Here is a 19,873-nt window from a genome sequence, read left to right as displayed (position 1 = left end):
GAGAGAGGAGGGAACCCCCTTCCTATTATCTTTGTCTTGAATTATTATCTGTCACAGAGGTTTTAAGAGACTTTGCAGCAAGTGTCTATGAAACAGGCTGTTGTCATGAACAAAAGGGATCTCTCTGAAAGCTTCCCATGGTCAGGAGATGGGTCTAAAGAGCTGACAGGTCTTGGGTAGTGTTGGCTGCTCTAAGCCGCTCTTTTCTTATCAGGTCAGGGCTTTTTCTTTGAGCAGTGTTGAAAAACTCTGTCCGAAGAATGGATATTGGCAAAATTAATCAGATTGATTCTTCACTTACGACACAGATCAAGTCTTGAACTTCAGTCCTGTATGGTAATAAGGCCAGTTCATCATCATTAATTGCATCTTTTCCTTCCTGGTTTCCTGGGCCTTCTTACTCCTTCAAGGTGACTTCCACACTCAGCAGATGTGTGTGTCTGACAGAACGTTTAAAAACCAGAGCTTGAAGTGGATGAACTCTTTGTAAAAGAAATTCTATTCAATTGCAATTAATGAAGTCCCAGAATTTAGTCAATCTGACAAATGTTAAATGTCAGCGTCCGGTCAAACTTCAAAGTGGAGGTGGATTTTCCTCTCTGCATACCATGGTTGTCAATTGTGGTTAAGGCTTGGTGAACTCCATTTCAAAATATCTGTGCCCCTTCCAAGAGGAGGGGAAGAAGTGACCAACATCAGCATCAGAGGCTAATGAAAACCTTTATTGAATGCTGCATGTTACACCCGTGATCTTTCATTACTTTTCTGTAAGACATCATTTCAGAGGCTGTGGGACTTCATACTTTGTTCACATTGTACTGGACAGCCTTAACCATAACCCCTTTCAGCAGAGTTATTCTTCTCTGTAATGAAAGCCAGTGAACATGGCTCTTAAAAGGGACATCCATATGTCATCTGAATACTCCCCAGAACAACTGTGCTTCTTTTCTGGAAACACCCAAAACGTAGGGTACAGATTATGGCTTATTCTGCTCCCATTAAAAGAAGGCTTGAAGATAGTTCAAGCTACTTCTATACCAGACTGAACAGAGACTCACCTTCAGAATTCCTCCAACTAGGTGAACTGGAGCTCAGTGTTTCTGCACAGTTTGTGTAGGCACTGTTTTCCCAACACTGTTTCTGCCCTGAGGTGTTACACCCTAAATTGTCAGAGGACATGAGAGAGATTATGCATACAGTGAATTACTCAGATGCTCTGCAACAGGACCTTTAATAACCCACCCTCTTTGAAATAGTCCTATCAGCTTTTTTTTTTTTCCTGTTTAATAAAATTTGGCAGAAAACCCACCTAAGCAAATCTGAGGAGTTTGTGTTGGTCATTCTCTGCTTTATCTCATGGACAGCCATTATTTCTTTGAGTTTTCTTTTTGTTTAATGCTTAGACAATATTCTTTCCATATGAAATGAGACTCATAAAAACACTAGATATAACATGTTCAAATCAGATTGGGTACTTTATTCTGGTATCACAAGCTACCACATCTCTGTTTCAGAGAATGTCGTGCTATATAGCAATTTGTACTCAGTCCCATGGAGCCTCATTATACCAAGGTCAGGCTATGTGCCATAGAGAAGAGTATTTGTATTTTATCATAGGGCTAACTGCTATGCTCTTGTAATGACCCCGAAGGACAGTAAATGCTCCAAATAATTCACTTTCTTTGGACTATAGTTTTACTGTGCTATAGGAACTAGAGTCAATCTAGGAAAATAGAAAGCAGTGTGTATATCTTACGTGATTCCAACTGGGTGCTTATGAGACTGTTTGGCTGCTGTAGCCATGTACAGGAAGCGGACTGTGAATGTTTCTGCAATGTGATGTTGTCAGTGTGCTCTCAAGGGAGAGACCCTTGTGGTAAAATGAGACTCCTCAAAGTCTACCTCTTGGCCCAAGATGAAATATATGAATTTCTCATGTAGCTGTAAACTGTCTTCCATAATTTCATGTGTTGTGCTTTTAACTTTGTCTTTCAACTTTCTTCTTCACAGCAGTGTGGAAAAGTGTGAGGACTATGGTAATACTTGCCCTTCCTTTCTGCCCTAGTCAGCATCCATTACTTTCCACTTTTTTCTATGATATTCCTGTAAATATCTCAGGATGAAACTTGCTTCTTTCCCAACAGTAGGACGCAGATTCCCACAATCTGTGATCTGTCATCACACAGAAATGCTGGTAAAACAGCTGCTGAACACCTGCATGAGAAGTCATTCCAGTCTTGTGTTTGTGCAGTTAATGCCGCCTTTACTCACCCTTTAAGCTGTATCCCAAGTTCTTTGATGCGTTGTTCTGTTGCCAAGACCACTTTTGAATTTTAATCCTGTTCTCCACACAACTGGCAACATCAGCAGATTTAACAAGCGTGCTTTTCGTTCCGGTATTGAAATCGATAGCTCATTTTCTAGGGTCTACAAAGATTGTTCTGACACATGACCTGAATATTTGCATCAAAACATGTAAGTTTTTATTAGATTTGAGTGAAATCCGATCTGGATGTTAACACTAACAAGACTCGGTTTGCTCAGTTTTACATTACTGAGTGATGTATCCCTCTTCTTGCCTGTCAGCCCAGTTGCTACGTGTCCCAGAAAGAAGCTACTTGATTCTTAGTTTTTAATCCTGACACTGCTGCAGTTAGGAGCTCTTTGTCACTTTCACGGTGACACCCAAAAGTGATGTTACCTTTTAGGCATGTGCAGGTTTTCAGTATCTGCGTCCCCAGCCCTGCTCTTCCTCATTCCCCAGATGTTTATCTTTCAGCTATTGAAAACTTCATCTGTCTTCTGCAGATGCCCTGAGACTTTCAACCAGTTTATTCCCAGGCCCAACCACTCTATTTCATCAGTTTCTACTGTGCCTAACCAGGCGTATCGTGCTGTCTTGCTACATTGGCACTGTGAGCAATAGGGTAGCTTCTTGCCAACTGCAAGTGGTGATCATTACTAGAAAGCAGAGCATCTCTAGGAGTAATCAATGTACCCACATAGGGTCTAGATTAAACACTTCAGTGTGGATTACTTGATCCTTTCCTGGCCTTGGGTCAGCCCAGGGTGGAGACATGGACAATTAAAAGCCCTGGGATGGCATAAAGATGCCTGATATTCCCAGTTTCATGCTGTGTTTCAAAGGGGTGGAGCCAGACTTCTTGAGCAGCTTGCTTAGGAGAGGGGTATTAAACTTGGGAAGTGTGATCAGATGGCACATATACACACAAGTACTGCAGGGAGTCTGCCAATGCTTTTCTTGTGGAGGGAGGAGTGCAGAAAGGGTGGCAGACGTGCTCTTGCTGGGTACATGTACTTGGCACTTCAGCTTTTAACTGATGAGAAGCCTCCATCTCTTATCATAGACACCATTTGTTTTTAAGGTGCCCAGAACTTTGTATCATAGAACCTTCCCCATATGGTTCATGGTGGGATTTTATTACTTAATAGTGTGATGTGCACGTTCTGCAAGTCACCTTTGTAAACCATCACTGGTGGCTTGGTTTCTTAGCAGAGATTGAAGACTGAAGTTGGGATTTTTGTGCTTGGCTTTTTATTCCCATTGGAATAATGCAGCTGTGCCTGATTTCAAAGAGCAGCTCATGGTTCCTGATGAGAAGGACTGCTTATGGGAACACTGTAATGGTAAAAGAGTCTCCAATAGCCCAACTGCTCTGCACTGCTGTGTACAGCAGGACTTCTTACCATCAAGGGCAGTAATTCTGTGTGCTGCCTGCTGTATAAGGAGAATATGGAGATGCAAACAAAGCATGAGGACATCAAATGAACTGACAACATTAATGAGGGGAAACCAGTGGTAACATGGCTTAGAGTAACTGGGCTGATAGCATAAGTCTGACTCTGAGTATGATTAATCCTGGTGCAGATCTGTGCATTTGTTATTGCTGGGTGCAATGTACCTCTTGTCTGAGCAGCAGTTAAATAACTGCTTGGGAAGAAGAGGCGTGTTAAATGTTGCTTTTTAGTGCTGATGTTTTCAGTTTAACATAACACTGTCAAGAAGCATCAAGTCTGCCAGGAGGCTGGTAGAGAATTTACTTTAAAATCCTTAAAATAGCTAAAAGGAAAATAGTGGTATTCCATTGCTTGAAAACCAGGAAAATGCTGTTTTGCTGATCAAAAAAGCTGTACTGAGACCAATGCTAAACAGTGTGAAGCAGGAAACAAACTGGGTTTGGAGCACCACCTGAAGGAATAGTAAATATTTAATTGAAAACAGTGGGTTTAATTATTTTCCCTAAACTAAAGCCGTTGCAGTGATTGTTCCAGGTACTGTTGGTTCCACAGTGCCTGTAAGGCAACTGAGCAATGTTGGCACTGAAGGTACTGCATGTAGAGTGTGGAAAATAAAGTGTTTGTGATTCTCTTTGCTTTACTGGAGTTAGCAGGAACTATTTTGTTCAAGTCATATTGTCCTGTCCTCGCTTCAAAGAGTGGTGGAACATTAACACCCATCTCTTTAATACCAGTTTATACCAGGAGTTACTCCAGTTTTTCTCAAGGCCCTGATGCTCATGCAGGTAGATTCCATTTTATGGACGGCACAAATTGGCGTAGTTCTTCCATCATTCAAATAGTTACAAATGCTGTAGTTTTGTAATAAACTGAATGAAGTCCAGTTTGCAGTCACACACTTGCCAGGTCCATGTATGTGCAGTGCCAAGCCTGGTTGTAATCCTGTATTAGTCTCAGAGCTGTGAATTTCACTTCTGTGTAGTATTTCTATGTTGAGGATGCTCATTGGGGTGTATCTTTAGTGAGATTTCTGCTAGTATGATACATGGTTTGATCCTGTGCTAGTATTCAAATTGTTTGCAAGTTGTTTTGATACAGGCTGTCCTTGATTGAATTGGTTTAACATTCCTATAATCTGATCAGGAGTTTATAACTCCAGTACAGGGAATTCATGGAGGTGATGGAATTAATAGGTTTTGTATCCTGCATTTTTGTTAAATCTTAATGTAGGTTATTCACCATGTGCAACATAATCTGAAAATCTAATTGGTAAATCAGATTTCAGAAATGCTACTCCAGAGTGTGTCCCTATAGGAAACCACTACAGCCTGTGTGCCATTTCCTTGTGTTCAATGGAGCATGGATATATGCAGACATCTGAGAGGTTCTGCCTCAAATGTCCATTTCTCAAATTGATCTCCCAAACCAGCTTGTTCAATCTTCTTTCTGTGAATATAAGGCTTGTTGCATTTAAGACAGCTTCAGATAGCACTAAATGCTGTGGAAAACAAATTGCATCGCCGGGTTTTATACTCATAGATTCTGCCAGGAGTTGTGGTTAAAACCCAACTCTATTGGGCACACGATAATCTATGTTGGTTCCTTGGGAGAGCTTGCTTGGTTTCCAGTTTCTGGGAATCATGTGAAGCAGAAAGGGAAGGTGGGAGGGGTGGGAAGTCTTTAATCCCATTTAGAATGGCAGTTCAGAAAGTACTTCTGTCTACATCTTCATACTTCATGCATTTGCTGTTGGAGCCCCTCCTGGCTCTTTATGCCTCAGGCAGGGTCAGTAACAGGTTGCCTCCCATCTTGACTGAAGGCAAACCCAGGGAGTAATGTCTTGTTTGGGAATTTCACAATGTGTTGCTGTATCTTAAAGCAAGGTCAAAGAAATGTGCTTATTGCTTGAGGGGGGAAGTGAGGAGGTTTCTGATGCAACTAAATGCCTGCAGGAGCGTATTCCACAGTTTTGAGGGGATTCCTGAGGCATGCTACTACATGGGAAATGGAACACTTCTGTAGATGGGAAGGGCTGTAAATGTTTTACTGAACAGAAAAGATAAGGCTGCTGTGGAGCAAATGAAAGCAACAAATCCTGTTCTGAAGCCCAAAACTAGGCCAGCTGGGGTTTAACTGCTGAAATGAAAGTCTAAGACTGAAATTGCTGTGCTGTCACAAGGTGGGCTGAAACCCGGGGAAGAAGTCACCAACTTGGTGCTCTGCACTCATTGGAAAGGCACGTTGAAGGCCAGGGTTGAATTAGTCCAACATCAAGTTTACAGCAGCACACATTGCAAAACTGTAATATTATTTCTAAAGGCAGGTGAAGAACAGAGTGTAAGGTGTTTGATAGAGATGATGCTGGATGTCAAATTGCTGTCCTTAGCTGGTGTCTTTAGGCTTTCATCAGCTGATGTACCAGGACCTTCTGCTAAAGTCTCATTTGTGCTAAGGGATTCGTAGCAGTTATGGTTAAATTCTTTCAGTTAATAAGTTTTAATCAAAAGGGGGGGGGGAGTTTCAGTTCAATTAAGTACTGTTGTAGCACTTGATACAAAAACTTTCGGTATTAAATGTACCATCTTAGCTAAAATTGGCTGATTCTTAAGTAGTGGGGATGTCCTGTCCACCAAGGAGCTGTATGCCTGGTGTTCTGCAAGGAACATACTACTTTAACAGCTCTGCAAGCAGCTACCAAGCGTCTGTCTCTAAGCATTCTGCTTCATGCCTGTGTGCCCTGATCAGTTCAACTGGTTGTGGTCCAGCTTTATGTAGCTGGCACAGGGTAAGGACTGACCCAGGAGTGCTCACAGTGCTTGTGGCTCTGTGTTCTGAAGGAAGCAGGCAGGTTATTTCCATCCTCCAAAGTACAGCTTTCTCAAGGAAAAGCACAAATCCATCCATGGGGGTTTCAATGTCATTGGTGCTTCAGGCAGGAGAGAGGAGCATCACAGCCAAATGGTAGCATCGTACAGGAAACATTCAGGTTGGTTCGAACCTGTTGCTTCGATCCGAGTCACAACACGGCTATAAGATACACTGGGCTTTTTGTCTTTGAAAGCATTTAATTATTCCACATGATGTGATGCCATTTAGTCCTGCGTTACCTTTTAGTAGGTCTTGAAATATTGAAGGTATGGATTATGTTAATGTAGCTTTTAAATTTTTGATGGACTGAAATAGCTTCGAAAGTTAACCTTTAGAAAACATTTGGGTAGATTGCACAACAGGCTTTTAGCACTTGCTTTTTCTAGTGGTGTGCTATCTCCTGTTCTAGTAAATGAAGAGCTTTGACCAGGGCTATGAGCAGCTTCCTGACCCAGGACAAGTGCCTCCAGCTGATGCTAGGGATATTTTTGGTTTGCGTTAGATCATTTGAAAGTCTCAGCTGTTTCCATGCCAGTACAGGGGATGGATGGAAGCTGGTTGTGCTGCGCGGGTGTTGCACCAGTTTGTTGTTCAACACATGCTAATAGATCTGACAGACCAAAAAGGAATTTCATTTCTTAATGGTGCAATAAGACTTGAGATCCCTTTATTTATGAAAGGGTTACCTACATTTAGCGTGGATGCTCCAATGATCAAAAAACCCTGGGTTTCTTGCTGATGAGAGAGGGAGGATTCTTCCATGTTTCCTACCTTCTGAAACCCCTTGAGTACTTTAGAAGATTCTTCTTCTTTCTGTTTTGCCATGACACAGATCGCAACAACTGGGTTGTACCCAAGGTTCACACTCTTGAGTCTTTACCGAGTCTCCCTCAGGTTACAACTTCCTTTAATAGAGGAATGGTTTGTATTTGCTCTCCCTTTAACTGTTGTTTTTCTGAACTGTTTTATCATCTTCATCATCTTGTAGGGAATAAAAGCAAGATACACTTGCTGAGGTGCTGGGGTAAATGAGGAGACCTGGGATGGAATGGATGCCCCTTTAACACTGTCTCCAAAGATCATAGCTCCTTGGCTTTAAAGAATTGGCAAAACGTTTGAATGGGGATTGAGATCTGTGCAGTGTTATGATAAGTGAATACACTTCAAGTGGTTTTCCCCTTGTGTGTAGAAAACTTGTGGCTCATGTCTCCATCCTCCCTGCTTTTACTCTGGCAGGAGCCAGGCACACTGAATAGTGATTAAACAGAAAAATTAAAACTCCATTTTTGTGCATTTGGCATTTGAACGCTGATCCATTGCTTTGGCGGCGTGTTAACAGCGTGGTAGACAACAGAAGGGGCTTGTTTACAGCAATCTGTCTAAATCCAGTCTCAATGTATTGCTTAATGTGCCTTTCTGCTTTAAGTCATTTCCAGTTTTTAAAAAATGAAGGATGGAAGCAGGCAGATTAGCTTAAGATATTGCTGGAGAAGTAATCGCTCCTTAGAGGTAAACAACTTCCTATTCTCAAGGAAAAGAAAATGTGCTTGAGCTGAAATAGAAATTACGAGCCTGCTGTAGGAGCTGATGGATAAAATTCAACGGCTTGTGCACTTACATAGCTTGACTACATGATCATAATGAACCCTCCGTGCTTTGAAATCCGCTTTTAGCGTTGCTGTTTACTACTGACCTTTTCAACAACCTTTTTCAACCTTTTCTTGCAAAATGTGAAGCTGAGGTAGAGCAGAACAGGTAATTGCCAAGGCTGTAGCCTTGCTGAACTGTTTTATAGGGACAGAAATCCAAATCCATAATGCCAATTTACCCTAATCAAGCAGCATTGATAACTTCAATGTTCAAACAATGGTCACTGTGTTCCACTGTTAAAATGCAAATGGAGAGGGATGTGCTGGTGGCTTTGGACAAAAATGTTATGCTTCCTCCTATGCAATTAGAATTAATGAGAGATAAAGATAAAACTGAAAACTGATAAGAGATAAAGCACTATAGAGGATGCAGCTCCCTGCAAATGAGATGCTTGTTTAATAGTTAGAGCAAAAGTCAGTCCTAGGAAACTTGCTGTGTTTTGCAGATTGCTTAGATATCACAGTCTAGAGCGTCTGTTGAAGGGTATCATCAAATTTTGTAATTTGCATAATTGAGTCAAATCCCATGCAGCATCCCTGAAGGAAACCACTAAAAAAAGCAACGTTCTGGTCCCTGTTTGCTGTGTCTGGATTTCTGGAGCTCAGACATCTTCTACAAAGAGGAAAAAAAGGAAAAAGCAGGGGGCAATAGAGCTTCCAAAATAACATCAATGTCAATAACCTGCCCATTTTCACAACAAGCAAGACTTCTGAGCCCATAGATGAGCCCATGGTGGTGCGTTGCCCACAACTTTGCACGCTGCTCCTCTTATGGTGATACCATGAGCATAAAGATTGCAGTCAGGAGTGGGGAAGACAATGTTTTATCATTCATGCCGGCTGGTTTTGGTAGCCTGCTGAAACTAAGTTGGTCTTGAAAGTGTGATTTTTAACAAGAAATAGGATGCTAATCAGGCTGCTGCAGCTGTGCCTTCCCTTTGGGGCTATGTGAATAGTGGGTTCTGGCAAGGTCACTGAAGCAGAGACACTGATACTGTTTTCTGGCCCTGAAAGTCAATCTAATGTTGAGGCATTGTTGACAGAACTTGTCAGTGACTCACAGCAGACTTTTCAGATACCGTGTTTTAATAGCGACCTGCAAAGCCAATGTTAGTGTTATGTGTTTGCTTGCAAGGGATACAGTCAGAAATCCTCCAACCCCTTAACATTTGCTTAAGTTGAATTAAATGTAACGAAGCATTTCTGAATTGGATTGACAAATATAACTTGTCTGCCTGAGACTAAAAAAGCTCCACAATGCAGCACGTCTGTTGTGACCATCTGTAGCTATGTCTACCTTCAAGATTTTAAAAGCCACTTGGAGAGGTATCTTGATCCAATAGAGATTAACATGTTTATCTTGTGTGGATCTTGTTTGGCTTTAGTTGTACTGGGCAGTAGCATCATCATGGGCACTGCAGGCAGAGGAACCCTACCCAGTGAGTCACCCTATACAGTCCTTACATTGCTGGTGCCCACATAAAGAAAACTTGGTCCTTGTAAATCTCCAAGACCTTGGGACTTAAGGATTAATAACTCTTATTCCATATGTCTCCAAATACTACAGTTGGGAATGATTTGGATAACTGATGCGTGCACTCCATAGTTTCCACTCTTGCTTAAAGCTTGCTGAAGTTTTTCTCTTGACATGTATAACCTTTACAGGGTTTAGCTTAGCTCAGCCCAAAGATGGTTTTGTGTGTAAATTCATTTGGGACTGAGAGAAGTAATATGACTATCTACTAGACTTTCTGCTCTCTGCCTGTGTCATTTGGGCTCAGTACATAATACAGTGGCAGTCTGTGATTTCTTCTTTTCGAGCAGCAGTGGAGGATGGTGTGCTATTCTTTCAGTATTGCTGTGGTTAGATTGCTTGTGTGTGGTTGTTGCTTGCCCTGGAGGTATTTAAATACATGTTGCTGACATGTGCAGCAAAAGCCTCGCCAGTTTCTATCATGCAGGAGGTTACAAGTCACCTGTGATTCGATTTAACCCCTGGCTTCATGGGGCTTGGCACAGGATGCTGGGTTACCATGTGCACAGTAGGTGTTGCAAGGCTCAGTCACACTGTGTGTTTCTCCTTTTAGATCTGTTCCTAGACACTCTTACAACGTTTTCCTCTTCAGTGGTGGGTGGGATTTCTGGAGTAACTGCCAGTAATGGGTTTGCATATGTTGAATCGCAGCAAGCGGCAGAAGGGATAACAACATTGTAAACTCTTCCTGGTGTGCTCTTTCACTTGGGAGTGCTGTAAATAGGAGACAAAAGACACTTAAAATACTGAGGATTCGGATCTGCCAGCTGTTCCCATGCCCAGTATGACACTTGTGCACAAGCCTAGTGCTCAAAGTTGGCAAACCTCTCCTGGCAAGGAGGTGCTCTGGTCTGCAGGAGTTCTCCAGGACTTTTCCTGGCACAGGAGTATCCTGGAGAGGAAGCTGGATGGTGAAACAGGCCTGAAAAGCAGGGATGTTGCGAAACGGAGGCAAAAATCTCATGGAAAGGTTTTGTGCTCTGTGGGTTATTCAGTGGGGATGATGGGGAGGTTGGAATGTTGTCAGGAAAACTAGAAACCGCTGTGGTGGCCAGACCAGTTGATGTGTGGACTGTTGTAGCACAGGCACCTGCTTCCTGGTGCTGAAAGTTTCATCTATTTTACACAAAAAATAACCAAGCTGTTGCAGCTTCTGCTGCCTGTGACGCAGCTCTCATCCAGACCTGCTCACATCAGCTAGCAGAAGTCACATGTATTTCGCATGAATTCACTCGTCTGAGCATTAGGTCAGACAGAGCCATGGGTAGATGCTGGCGTTGGGTTTCCTGCCCTTTGCCCTCACTGTGCCCTGTCACCACACCCCAAGGAAGCATCTTGAACACTTCTGCTTGCACCCGCTATGTCAAAGCAGCAGCAGCCTCCTGCAGTGAGCAAACACCAGGTTTCTGGCTGGTTTTGGCATATAACCATGGCTGGCTTTCAAGGTGCTCTGTGAGCGTGTTGCTGACATCAGCCTCAGATTGACCCAAGGACTAAGCAAAATGCTTAGTTTTTCTCCTAAGTGCTGTTGTCTGTTGTATTCAGTTTGCCCTCCCATTTGGTTCCTGTCCTCGCACATTCATGACGATGCTTAGCAGTACTCTTACATTATGAGCAGGTAGAAATTCACATAAGACCACTGGTGTTTAATGGGATGGTTACGAAACCACAAGGCAGGCTAAGCATTTTAGTTTGATGTTTATATATGGTCAATTCAAGTGAACCCTTCCAGAAAGAAATGGTTTTCATCACAGCACTGCTGCTCTGGAGCTGCACTTACCTTCTCCTGCATAATGGGAATCAGTGAGGCTTTTGTAGTGCCTCTCCTGAAGCCTCTTTATCTTGCCAAATGCAAGTCCTTCAGCACATGCGGTCAGAGGTGAACTGAAGACACTGGGTTGCAGGTGGTGATCTTCATTTTATGTCCTGACAGAGGTGTAGAATGACCTTCAGGAAGGTATACTGCCATTCTGTGCTGTAACAGAAATACAGATTTAGAAGAATAGAGTTCATGTACTAAAAGGGCAGTAATTAACAGCATAGAAATGAGCTATTGCTTTTGATTCATCTAATCTCATCAGAGGAAAATAAAAGAAAAGCTAATGAAGAAAATTAAGGAGTCATGGGGTAAATAATTAGAAATTGAGAGCACAATCTAAATCTACCTCTACTGGGATTTCTCTTAAAGTGGTCGCTTTTCTTCTGGCCTTTCCTGTTAACCACCCTTTGTGGCAGTTGTCTGGTTTTTGCCACTGTTAACCACATCCCATAGTATAGTCCTGCTCTTCCTGTGCTGCCCCAAGAGTTCCTTTACTCCTGTCTCCCTGCATCATAATATTCTTGTTAGCTCCACATGGCACAAGTGGAAGCTCCTAAATACTTGTTCACATCATGTGCTAGCTATAACCATTCTGTGATTCTATGTAACTGACTTCTTGTCCATCCTGAGTGCCCGTCAGCTCTCCTTCAGTGAAAACAAAATGGAATAGCAGGGAGCAGGAAGGGGAATGCTCTGAGTATTGGTGTTACTTAACTGATGTGTGTAACTGGGTGTCTGGTTTCATGGATGAAACTTGATTTCTGCCAGGTATGTCACCATCTGCAAAATGTCAAGAAGCCAAGTGTAAATCATAGTATGAGCTGTGATTGAAAGCATCTAATTGGTTTTTTTCCCATGTAAGAGATTATAAATCAAATATAAATTCTAATGGTTCACAAGCCAGATTGAGCTCTCTTACTGTTAGACCACTGTCTTATTACCCTTAGGCATGGTAATACAACCAGCACAGCTCAAGGGTTTCATGCAGCTCTTTTGCTAAGGAGCTAGACGGAGCAGAACGTGTACCTGTGTTCTGCCGCTGTAGTTCACTTTGACATTTTAGCTGAAACCTGTCTGCAGTGATAATTTCATAAGATCAAACACGGGGCTTCCTTCCCACTGGTTGTTGTAGAACAGGGGTGATGCGCTGGGGATAATCTGCAAAGCCTTTGCAGCAAGGCTCACCAGAGCTTGTCTGTCAGAGTGCGGTGAGGTAAGCTGGTGCCTTGGCATAACAAGTGAAATGTCCAAATCTCCTATTTTTCCAAGTCAAATCTAGGCATGAAAATGAAGAGTTTGTAATTTAACTAGTCAGGCAAATAACGGCTGTGTCCCAGATGCTGAGATGCCTGATAGCCCTGCAAAGGTTACTATGCCAACCGTTGCTTTTTGGTGGTGGTTTGGTTTGATTGAGCCATTAATGAGACTTTAAACCTCTTGCCCTCCAAGGAAGAAAGCTGCTTTTTCTTTCTAGGAAGTTCTAGCCTATGGAGTTCTCTCTGCAGGTCACAAGGAATTAAAAGGGGAAAACCTCAATGTTCTTTGTGTAGCTACATCTGCAGTAATGATACTACAAATGACTTCTGTTTGTACTCTGCCAGCATATTACAACATAATTGAAAACTCATTTTTGGAGGTGTTCTCTTCTTGACTCTAAAACCTACTTAGATACACTATATATATGTGTGTGTGTGTATATATATATATATATGCCTTTGGATTTTGGGGATGTCTGTATTTGAAATGTATCATGGGTTTTGTTCCACACTAGTCTCTTTGATCCTGAATTTACTCCGCCTTTCATTTGCTAACATGTTTCCAAAGCACACCCATTGCCTTTGAATTCCAGGAACAACATCATAAAAAGAAGAGCTTTAATGGTGTTCAGTGGAGGCTGAGGCCTTCTGTAGAATTTGCTTTCAAGTTGAGCAGCCAGAGTCTTAATAAATGACCTTCTAAATCTTATTTTGATTTTATTCAGGTATAGGAGTGTGCTCATTAATAATGATTCCAGCAGTAGGTCTCCCATTACAGCTTTTTTGTTAATTAAATAGGATGTAAGATGTATTGGATGTTTCCAAAATGAAAATGGGAGGTTTTAATAGATTCACTGATTAAGAATACTGGTCTGCATACATGATGGTGCTGTGAAAAAAAGCATCACTTGACAGCTATAGATAAAGTACTGTTCTATGGCAAGAAAATTTGCTTCCTTCCTCACTCCTTTCAGGTGAAAAACTACTTCTTTGTGATGGTTTTACCCTAAGGAAGATGTTTAATATCCCCTTACAGGAAGGGGAGGCTGTTAAGGAAAGGTTTCACATGTTGTGTATTTAATACATCCGATCTTTTGTTTAAAAGGTATCATACGTGAGGCAAAAGAAAGACCCTTACTTTGGTGATGGGCAAAGGAAAAAGGACTGGCATAACAAAGAAGCCATAAGGAGGGACTCTGAGCGTGTAGGTAAGACTCCTATAAGAATGTTTTAATACATGCTGTTAATTAGTTTGGTTTTATTTGGTAGGTTGAGTGCAGAAGAGCATGTTCAACCTCAGGGTCAAGATGTTCTTGACCCGATGCAACAATTATTGTGTGTTAATCCCAGTTAAAGCCTGTTCCCCTAACTCCACAATAACTATTTTGAGGTGAAAATATCTTGGTAATGTTTTGGTATTTTTAGCATAGGTGCAACATGATTTTTTAAAAACCTATCAAAAAATGTGAGTCCGCACCTCTCCCAAGTATGGGAGATGCAGAAAGGAAGAAGAGGGGTAAGAAAAATGTTAGAAATTATAACTTCTGCAAGTTTTAGTCTGTATTTCTGGGTTTTGTCTCACATTGCATAAAAGACCTATTTTGAATGTCACAGCATTACACTGGTGTGTCTGCAAGGGCTTTACCTCCCCTGTGCAGGAGCTCAGGTTGTTAAATATACATACCCATCTGTGCTGAAGAAAGCAATAGTGATGAGGTATTTAAACCATATGCATTCTTTCTGCAGTGAAGCAAAAAGTGTTCTATAGATCCTCCACAGTGTTGCCATAGCCCCTTCATCTGTTTCTGATGTTAGAGGGAAGACTTTTAGCTTCCATGATTTGCACAGCTGAGTGGTTTGTAGGAAAACTGCTTATCAAACAAAATGGTTAGGTTGGCACGGTTGCCCCAGTGCTAAGTATGACACAGAGCTCAAAACTAATTGAGGAATTCTCAAAGGGCTATGACTGCTTTTCTTCTGATATATGGATTAATTTCTGGCCAGTTAAGCACCAATTAGTAGCAACGATGCCTGTTTCTTTTCCATCTATAGGAAATGGAGAACAGGGAAAACCTTACCCAATGACTGATGCAGAGCAAGTGGACCAGGCATACAGGGAAAATGGCTTTAATATCTTTGTGAGTGATAAAATTTCTCTAAATCGTTCCCTTCCAGACATCAGACATCCAAAGTGAGTATATAGTTCACATGTCTATGGATGAAAGTTTACAAGCTCTAAACTGCCATATCTGCAGAAGTGCTCTCTTTTTTTATGATGGACTCTTGTACCTTTGTTCATCAAATACAGTCCTTTCACAGCTGGGTCCTGCTGTCTCCTTAATAAAGGGCAGTGTATAGTAGTTGCAATGGGAAATAAAGGAGACTCAAGATTTGAGTACTCGGTTATATATGAAGAGTTTTATCAGAAATCCTTCTGAGTTGTGGGTCAGTTTCTTAGACATCTTCCTCGTAAAAACCTCATCAGGGTTTACAAGTAGAAACTGGCTCCAGTTGAGTGCTACCTTTTGAGTTCATCTATTTTGGGATGTTATCTATTTGGATGGTGTCAAACTGGATTTTGTGCAAGCCAGAGGGAGTTTTTCATTATCAAAAGTGCTTCAGATGGGATTTAACCCTTGTTCATACAAAGCTGAGAGGCTTTTAAATACTCTTTGTGCAGTTGTTAATCTCAAAGCATTGTTAGACATTTGAATGGGGGCTTGTTTTGTGTGAAGCCCCTTTTGTCGCAGCTTAGTGAATCTGAATTCAACATCTCCTTTATTCGTGAGATATGATTTCCAGAAGTCAGGTTTTATAATTTATTAACTGCACATTTGAGAGATTACCTCTTCAGCTGTCACAGCAAACTAATCAAATACACTGGCTTGACACCCTTTCTCAATATATACTCATAAACCAGAGTAGTGAGTATAGCTCCATAAATATTTTAGGCATGCAGCTGAAATATTCAAACGTAGAGATAAATCAGGTAACTGAAGATGCTTGTTGATCAGCCCATGCTCAAGCTCTAGGAAATACGGTTTGAGTTTGCTAACCTAACTTATACCTGGCCTCTATTTATAGGAGCTGCCACGGGCTCTGAGAATTTAAGCATCAGACGGTGCCAGTATTTCCTCATCTGAGGATGTAATATATTGCCTCACACATATTCCCCATTGTTTCCCAAAGTTGCTGACTCCTCTTTGCTAATTCTGCTATTTAAACTCTTTTAAAACATGAAACTTCTGTCTCCAGTCCCCAGTTAAAATTAATAAGTAAAGTGTCTGGGGCACCAAAGACTTAAGCTGTGATTAATGATGCTGCTGCAGCTGGTTTGCTTGTTGCTTGACACATTCTTTCCCCCAGTGTAGTGAGTTATAATTGTGGAAGTCTCAAGGAGAGGATAAACAGCGTGTGTACAACGGACGCTGGGATTAGCTGGGCAGGGAGTAGGGCTATGTGTAATGGAGATTTGCAGTAAAGGAATTCATGACTGAAAAGGTCTGCTGTGCATTCCCGGGCCCATTAAATAAGATATACTTAAAATGGTGTGGTTTGTGTTATTTGGGAGGTTGATGAGAGCAATTTATAATGAAGTTAGGCTGAGACAAAGTCCATAAGGAGCATTCTAGAAGGAAGAGAGCTGTGTTTTAGAGCACTTGCTTTACCTAGACTTTTAGATATGGTAAGAGATAATACACTTTCTCTTTTGGGGAGGTGCCTGCAGACAGCAGGGTGTATAAGGAGAAGGTGATGTCGGGGAAACTGCAGCATCTGTCCTGTCCTATGCTTTGGGACCACAGTTGGGATTCTCCCCAACAGCTGACATGGATGGCAGAGAACAAAAAGGAAGCTAGTGTGTTTGCTCTCATCATAGATGGTTAGTGTGGACCCTTTATATGCCAAATAGTGCCACCTCTGCTTTCTGCTAATCATGGGAATCGAGCATGGGGAAGGGCATGTACTGGATCTACCTGGTACACACATATGATGTTTGTTTCAACAGTCATGTCTGCTAACATTTTCTTTAAGTGCTTCTGAGTTTTTTAATATTGAATACTAATTTTGCAGGTCTTGTAAAGCAATTGTAGATGTAGCTGGAGGGAAACAATTTCTCTTCATGCTTAATGAATAAACTTCATAGCTGAACTTTCCCAGTTGTTAAAGTTGGTCAGAAAATGAGAATTCCAGTTCAAGAAGAGTTAGAAGATATTTGAGGGCTCTTGTTTCATATTGGAACAGAATTAGAGGTAGTAGCTCTCTTGGAAAAAGGGCTAAGATTGCAATGCCAAGGGCTGGATGAAAGCACTCCATGCAGCTTTATTTTGCGTCTTGCATCTGTGCATTGCAGCCATAGTCTGCAAGCGCTTGGCAGCACCCCAAAGCAATTCATTAAACACAGAATAAGCTACTGTCCTTTCACACAGACACCAGAGTAACTTCCTGTAAGCACAGATTTATTTGTCTAACATAGGTGCATCCTTCCCCATTCCCTGGGAAAAGTACCTGGGAAAAGCTGCACTGCCAGAGCTGCTTTCCTTCCCATCTGCCCTTCAAGGAAGCAGGGAGGGAATCACTGTGTGCATGCTGTGCTATGCTGTGCTTTCGCTACTGCTGTGCACGTAGTGAAAGCCTCACTGAGTGCCTGGCATGGGAAAGCCTGCAAATCAGTGCTGCTACAGTGCTAATGCAAGAGGTCCAGTGTTGGGCAGGGCAGGGAGAGCAGTATGTTTGCTCTGTGGCTTTAGATGTTACCTGTTTAACAAGGTTCAAACTCCACTTAGGGCCGTACGTGTAGGGAAAATAAACACTGCACTTCCTGTGCAGTTTGAGCTTTCTTCACGAAGCTGCCTCGAAAACACCCCCATAAAGCAAGGGAACATTATTTCAAAATTAAGATTAATGCTGTGGGGAAATACCCCCAAATTCAAGGGTTTCATATGGGCTGTCTGCAGACAACTCTCCAGCTTTATCGAAGTTCTACTTTGCTATGTGTCCAAAGTCCGCCTTCTCCACTTCTATCTGTAGAGCTGATCCCGTGTGCCAGACAAGACATGCTGAAAAATGGGAAGGCAAGATTGATTGCTTAGGAAAATTGAACTGAATAATTGTCCCTCATGACAAAGGAAGCCTTTGGTAGAGGTTGGAGGTAGATCTATTATTACTGAGTGAGGTGGTTTCCTGTATTGAGCAGTTCTTAGAGTCTTTACTTCCTGCAGATTTTGTTTAAAAAAGACTATTAAAATTGGATGGCAGTTACACATGTGATAAGAGGATTTTGCTTCCCAAAAAGATGGGAATAAACAAGCTTAACCAATGTACTGATAATGCCTTCATGGGATGCATTCAACTTCTGAAACAACTTTGTAGAAATTCCTCTTCCTAGTGATCTTTGAGGCATACGGACAGTGAAACATATATTTTAGAGACTCCTGTATCTTAAGCTATAACTGGAGCTTCTTTTAAAAGCAGCTTCAGCACCTAATAGATCATTGTAACTTTCTGTGTTGCTAAGCACCACTGGCTGTTAACAGTCCCTGCTCCTTATGGAATTCTCTATTTTCTTTCCTGGTAGATGAGATCACGGCACTATTGGCTTGAAAGTTGGTGGTTTGTTTTTTTTCCAAGCACTTTGCATCAATCTGGGGAGTAAAGAATGCGCTAAGTTACTTGATGGTAATTCATATGCAAGTGTTGGTGGTTTTTGGCACTGCCTTTTGACTTCCTCTCTTTATGTCCAGCTGCAAGAACAAGCTGTACCTGGAGAAGCTCCCGAACACCAGTGTGATAATACCATTCCACAATGAAGGATGGTCTTCCCTCCTCCGGACAGTGCACAGTGTCCTAAACCGCTCCCCGCCTGAGCTGATAGCAGAGATAGTGCTGGTGGATGACTTCAGCGACAGAGGTATGACCATTTGTATGTAACTTCACCATGCTTACCTAGCTATGCTTACCTACCTGAGAAATCAGTTCCCCTGGAAATACGTGTATAATAACTTCAGCTTTTTACTTGCCAACAGCACAGCTCAGGTAGGACTCAAGGTCCATATTCAGTTTATGCCAATTTAGCTGCTGATGGCATAGGCTATCCTGCATTTTGGACAATGTGAATAAACAGGGAAGCTGGTTTTAATATTCTGCTAAGGACCTGTATAGCCCTTAACTTCAGGATTAAACACTTGAAGCTTGGAGTAAAATACAAAGTGGGGAACAGCTCACTCCTCACATTCTGCATTATTTTTCTAGACACAGAAAATGGTAAAAGAAGCCTTGATAATAAAAGGTTTCTGCCTTGACTGCCTATGATTTGGCTTTTCACCTGAATTTTGTGTTCCTGAAAAGTAAATCTGCAGCATCCAAAGCTTTGACTACTCTCACTTGCTGACTTGCTTGCAACTACACTCTTTATTTTGTACTGCATTGCCAGGAGTAGTCACTTTGGATTGGGTTAAAGTGCTATGTGCAAAGACGTGTAGTCAGTGTCATAACACATCACCACAAATGAAACAACCACTTATAATTGCAGCAGCAGTGTGTAGATGTAGTTGCTGAATTTACTTGTTCTGTAGCAGAAAGGCAAGGGATTTTTTTTCTCAGACATTTAAATGCTATGTGATATAATTAAGCTAGACATTGTCTTGTAGTTTGTGCCCTTGCTATGGTGAAAAAGGCAATCGAGTGAAGGAGGAATGAATGCCTCAATCATGTAGACACTGCATAGCTAGAAAGATCACATGGGAAGTCCTCTGAAGTTAGCTGGTGATCTCCTGTGCTGAGGAGGGTGCAGTGACTTCAAGGGCTTATGACTGAATCCAGCAACTCTAGTTTCTCCTTTAAAATTAGTAAGACTATTTAGCTTCATGAGCTGCAGAGTTCAAGAGTTGTGCCACTGACATTACTCAACTGGGGGAAAGAGCTCTCTACACAAATGCTAAAGGATACACCTCCAAAAATCTGTCATGTAGGAAGCTCCTAAAATGAGCTG

The 19,873-nt window shown here is 41.8% G+C and overlaps 1 protein-coding gene across 1 annotated transcript in view; it reads left to right on the top strand.

The window, feature by feature from the left end:
* Window positions 1-19,873, top strand: part of GALNT10 (polypeptide N-acetylgalactosaminyltransferase 10) — a 79,122-nt gene that overhangs the window by 25,153 nt on the left and 34,096 nt on the right. The window contains exons 2-4 of the mRNA XM_057412104.1: window positions 13,991-14,093; window positions 14,938-15,076; window positions 18,627-18,793. Of these exons, the coding sequence (XP_057268087.1) occupies window positions 13,991-14,093; window positions 14,938-15,076; window positions 18,627-18,793 (409 nt within the window). The remainder of the gene's footprint in view (window positions 1-13,990; window positions 14,094-14,937; window positions 15,077-18,626; window positions 18,794-19,873) is intronic.

The sequence above is a fragment of the Pezoporus wallicus genome, unplaced genomic scaffold (genome assembly GCF_028554395.1).
Source record: "Pezoporus wallicus isolate ANWC-B61680 ecotype Strahan unplaced genomic scaffold, APGP_CSIRO_Pwel_v1 contig_6354, whole genome shotgun sequence".
Taxonomy (NCBI): Eukaryota; Metazoa; Chordata; class Aves; order Psittaciformes; family Psittacidae; genus Pezoporus; species Pezoporus wallicus.
This window is presented reverse-complemented; position numbering and strand designations above follow the sequence as displayed.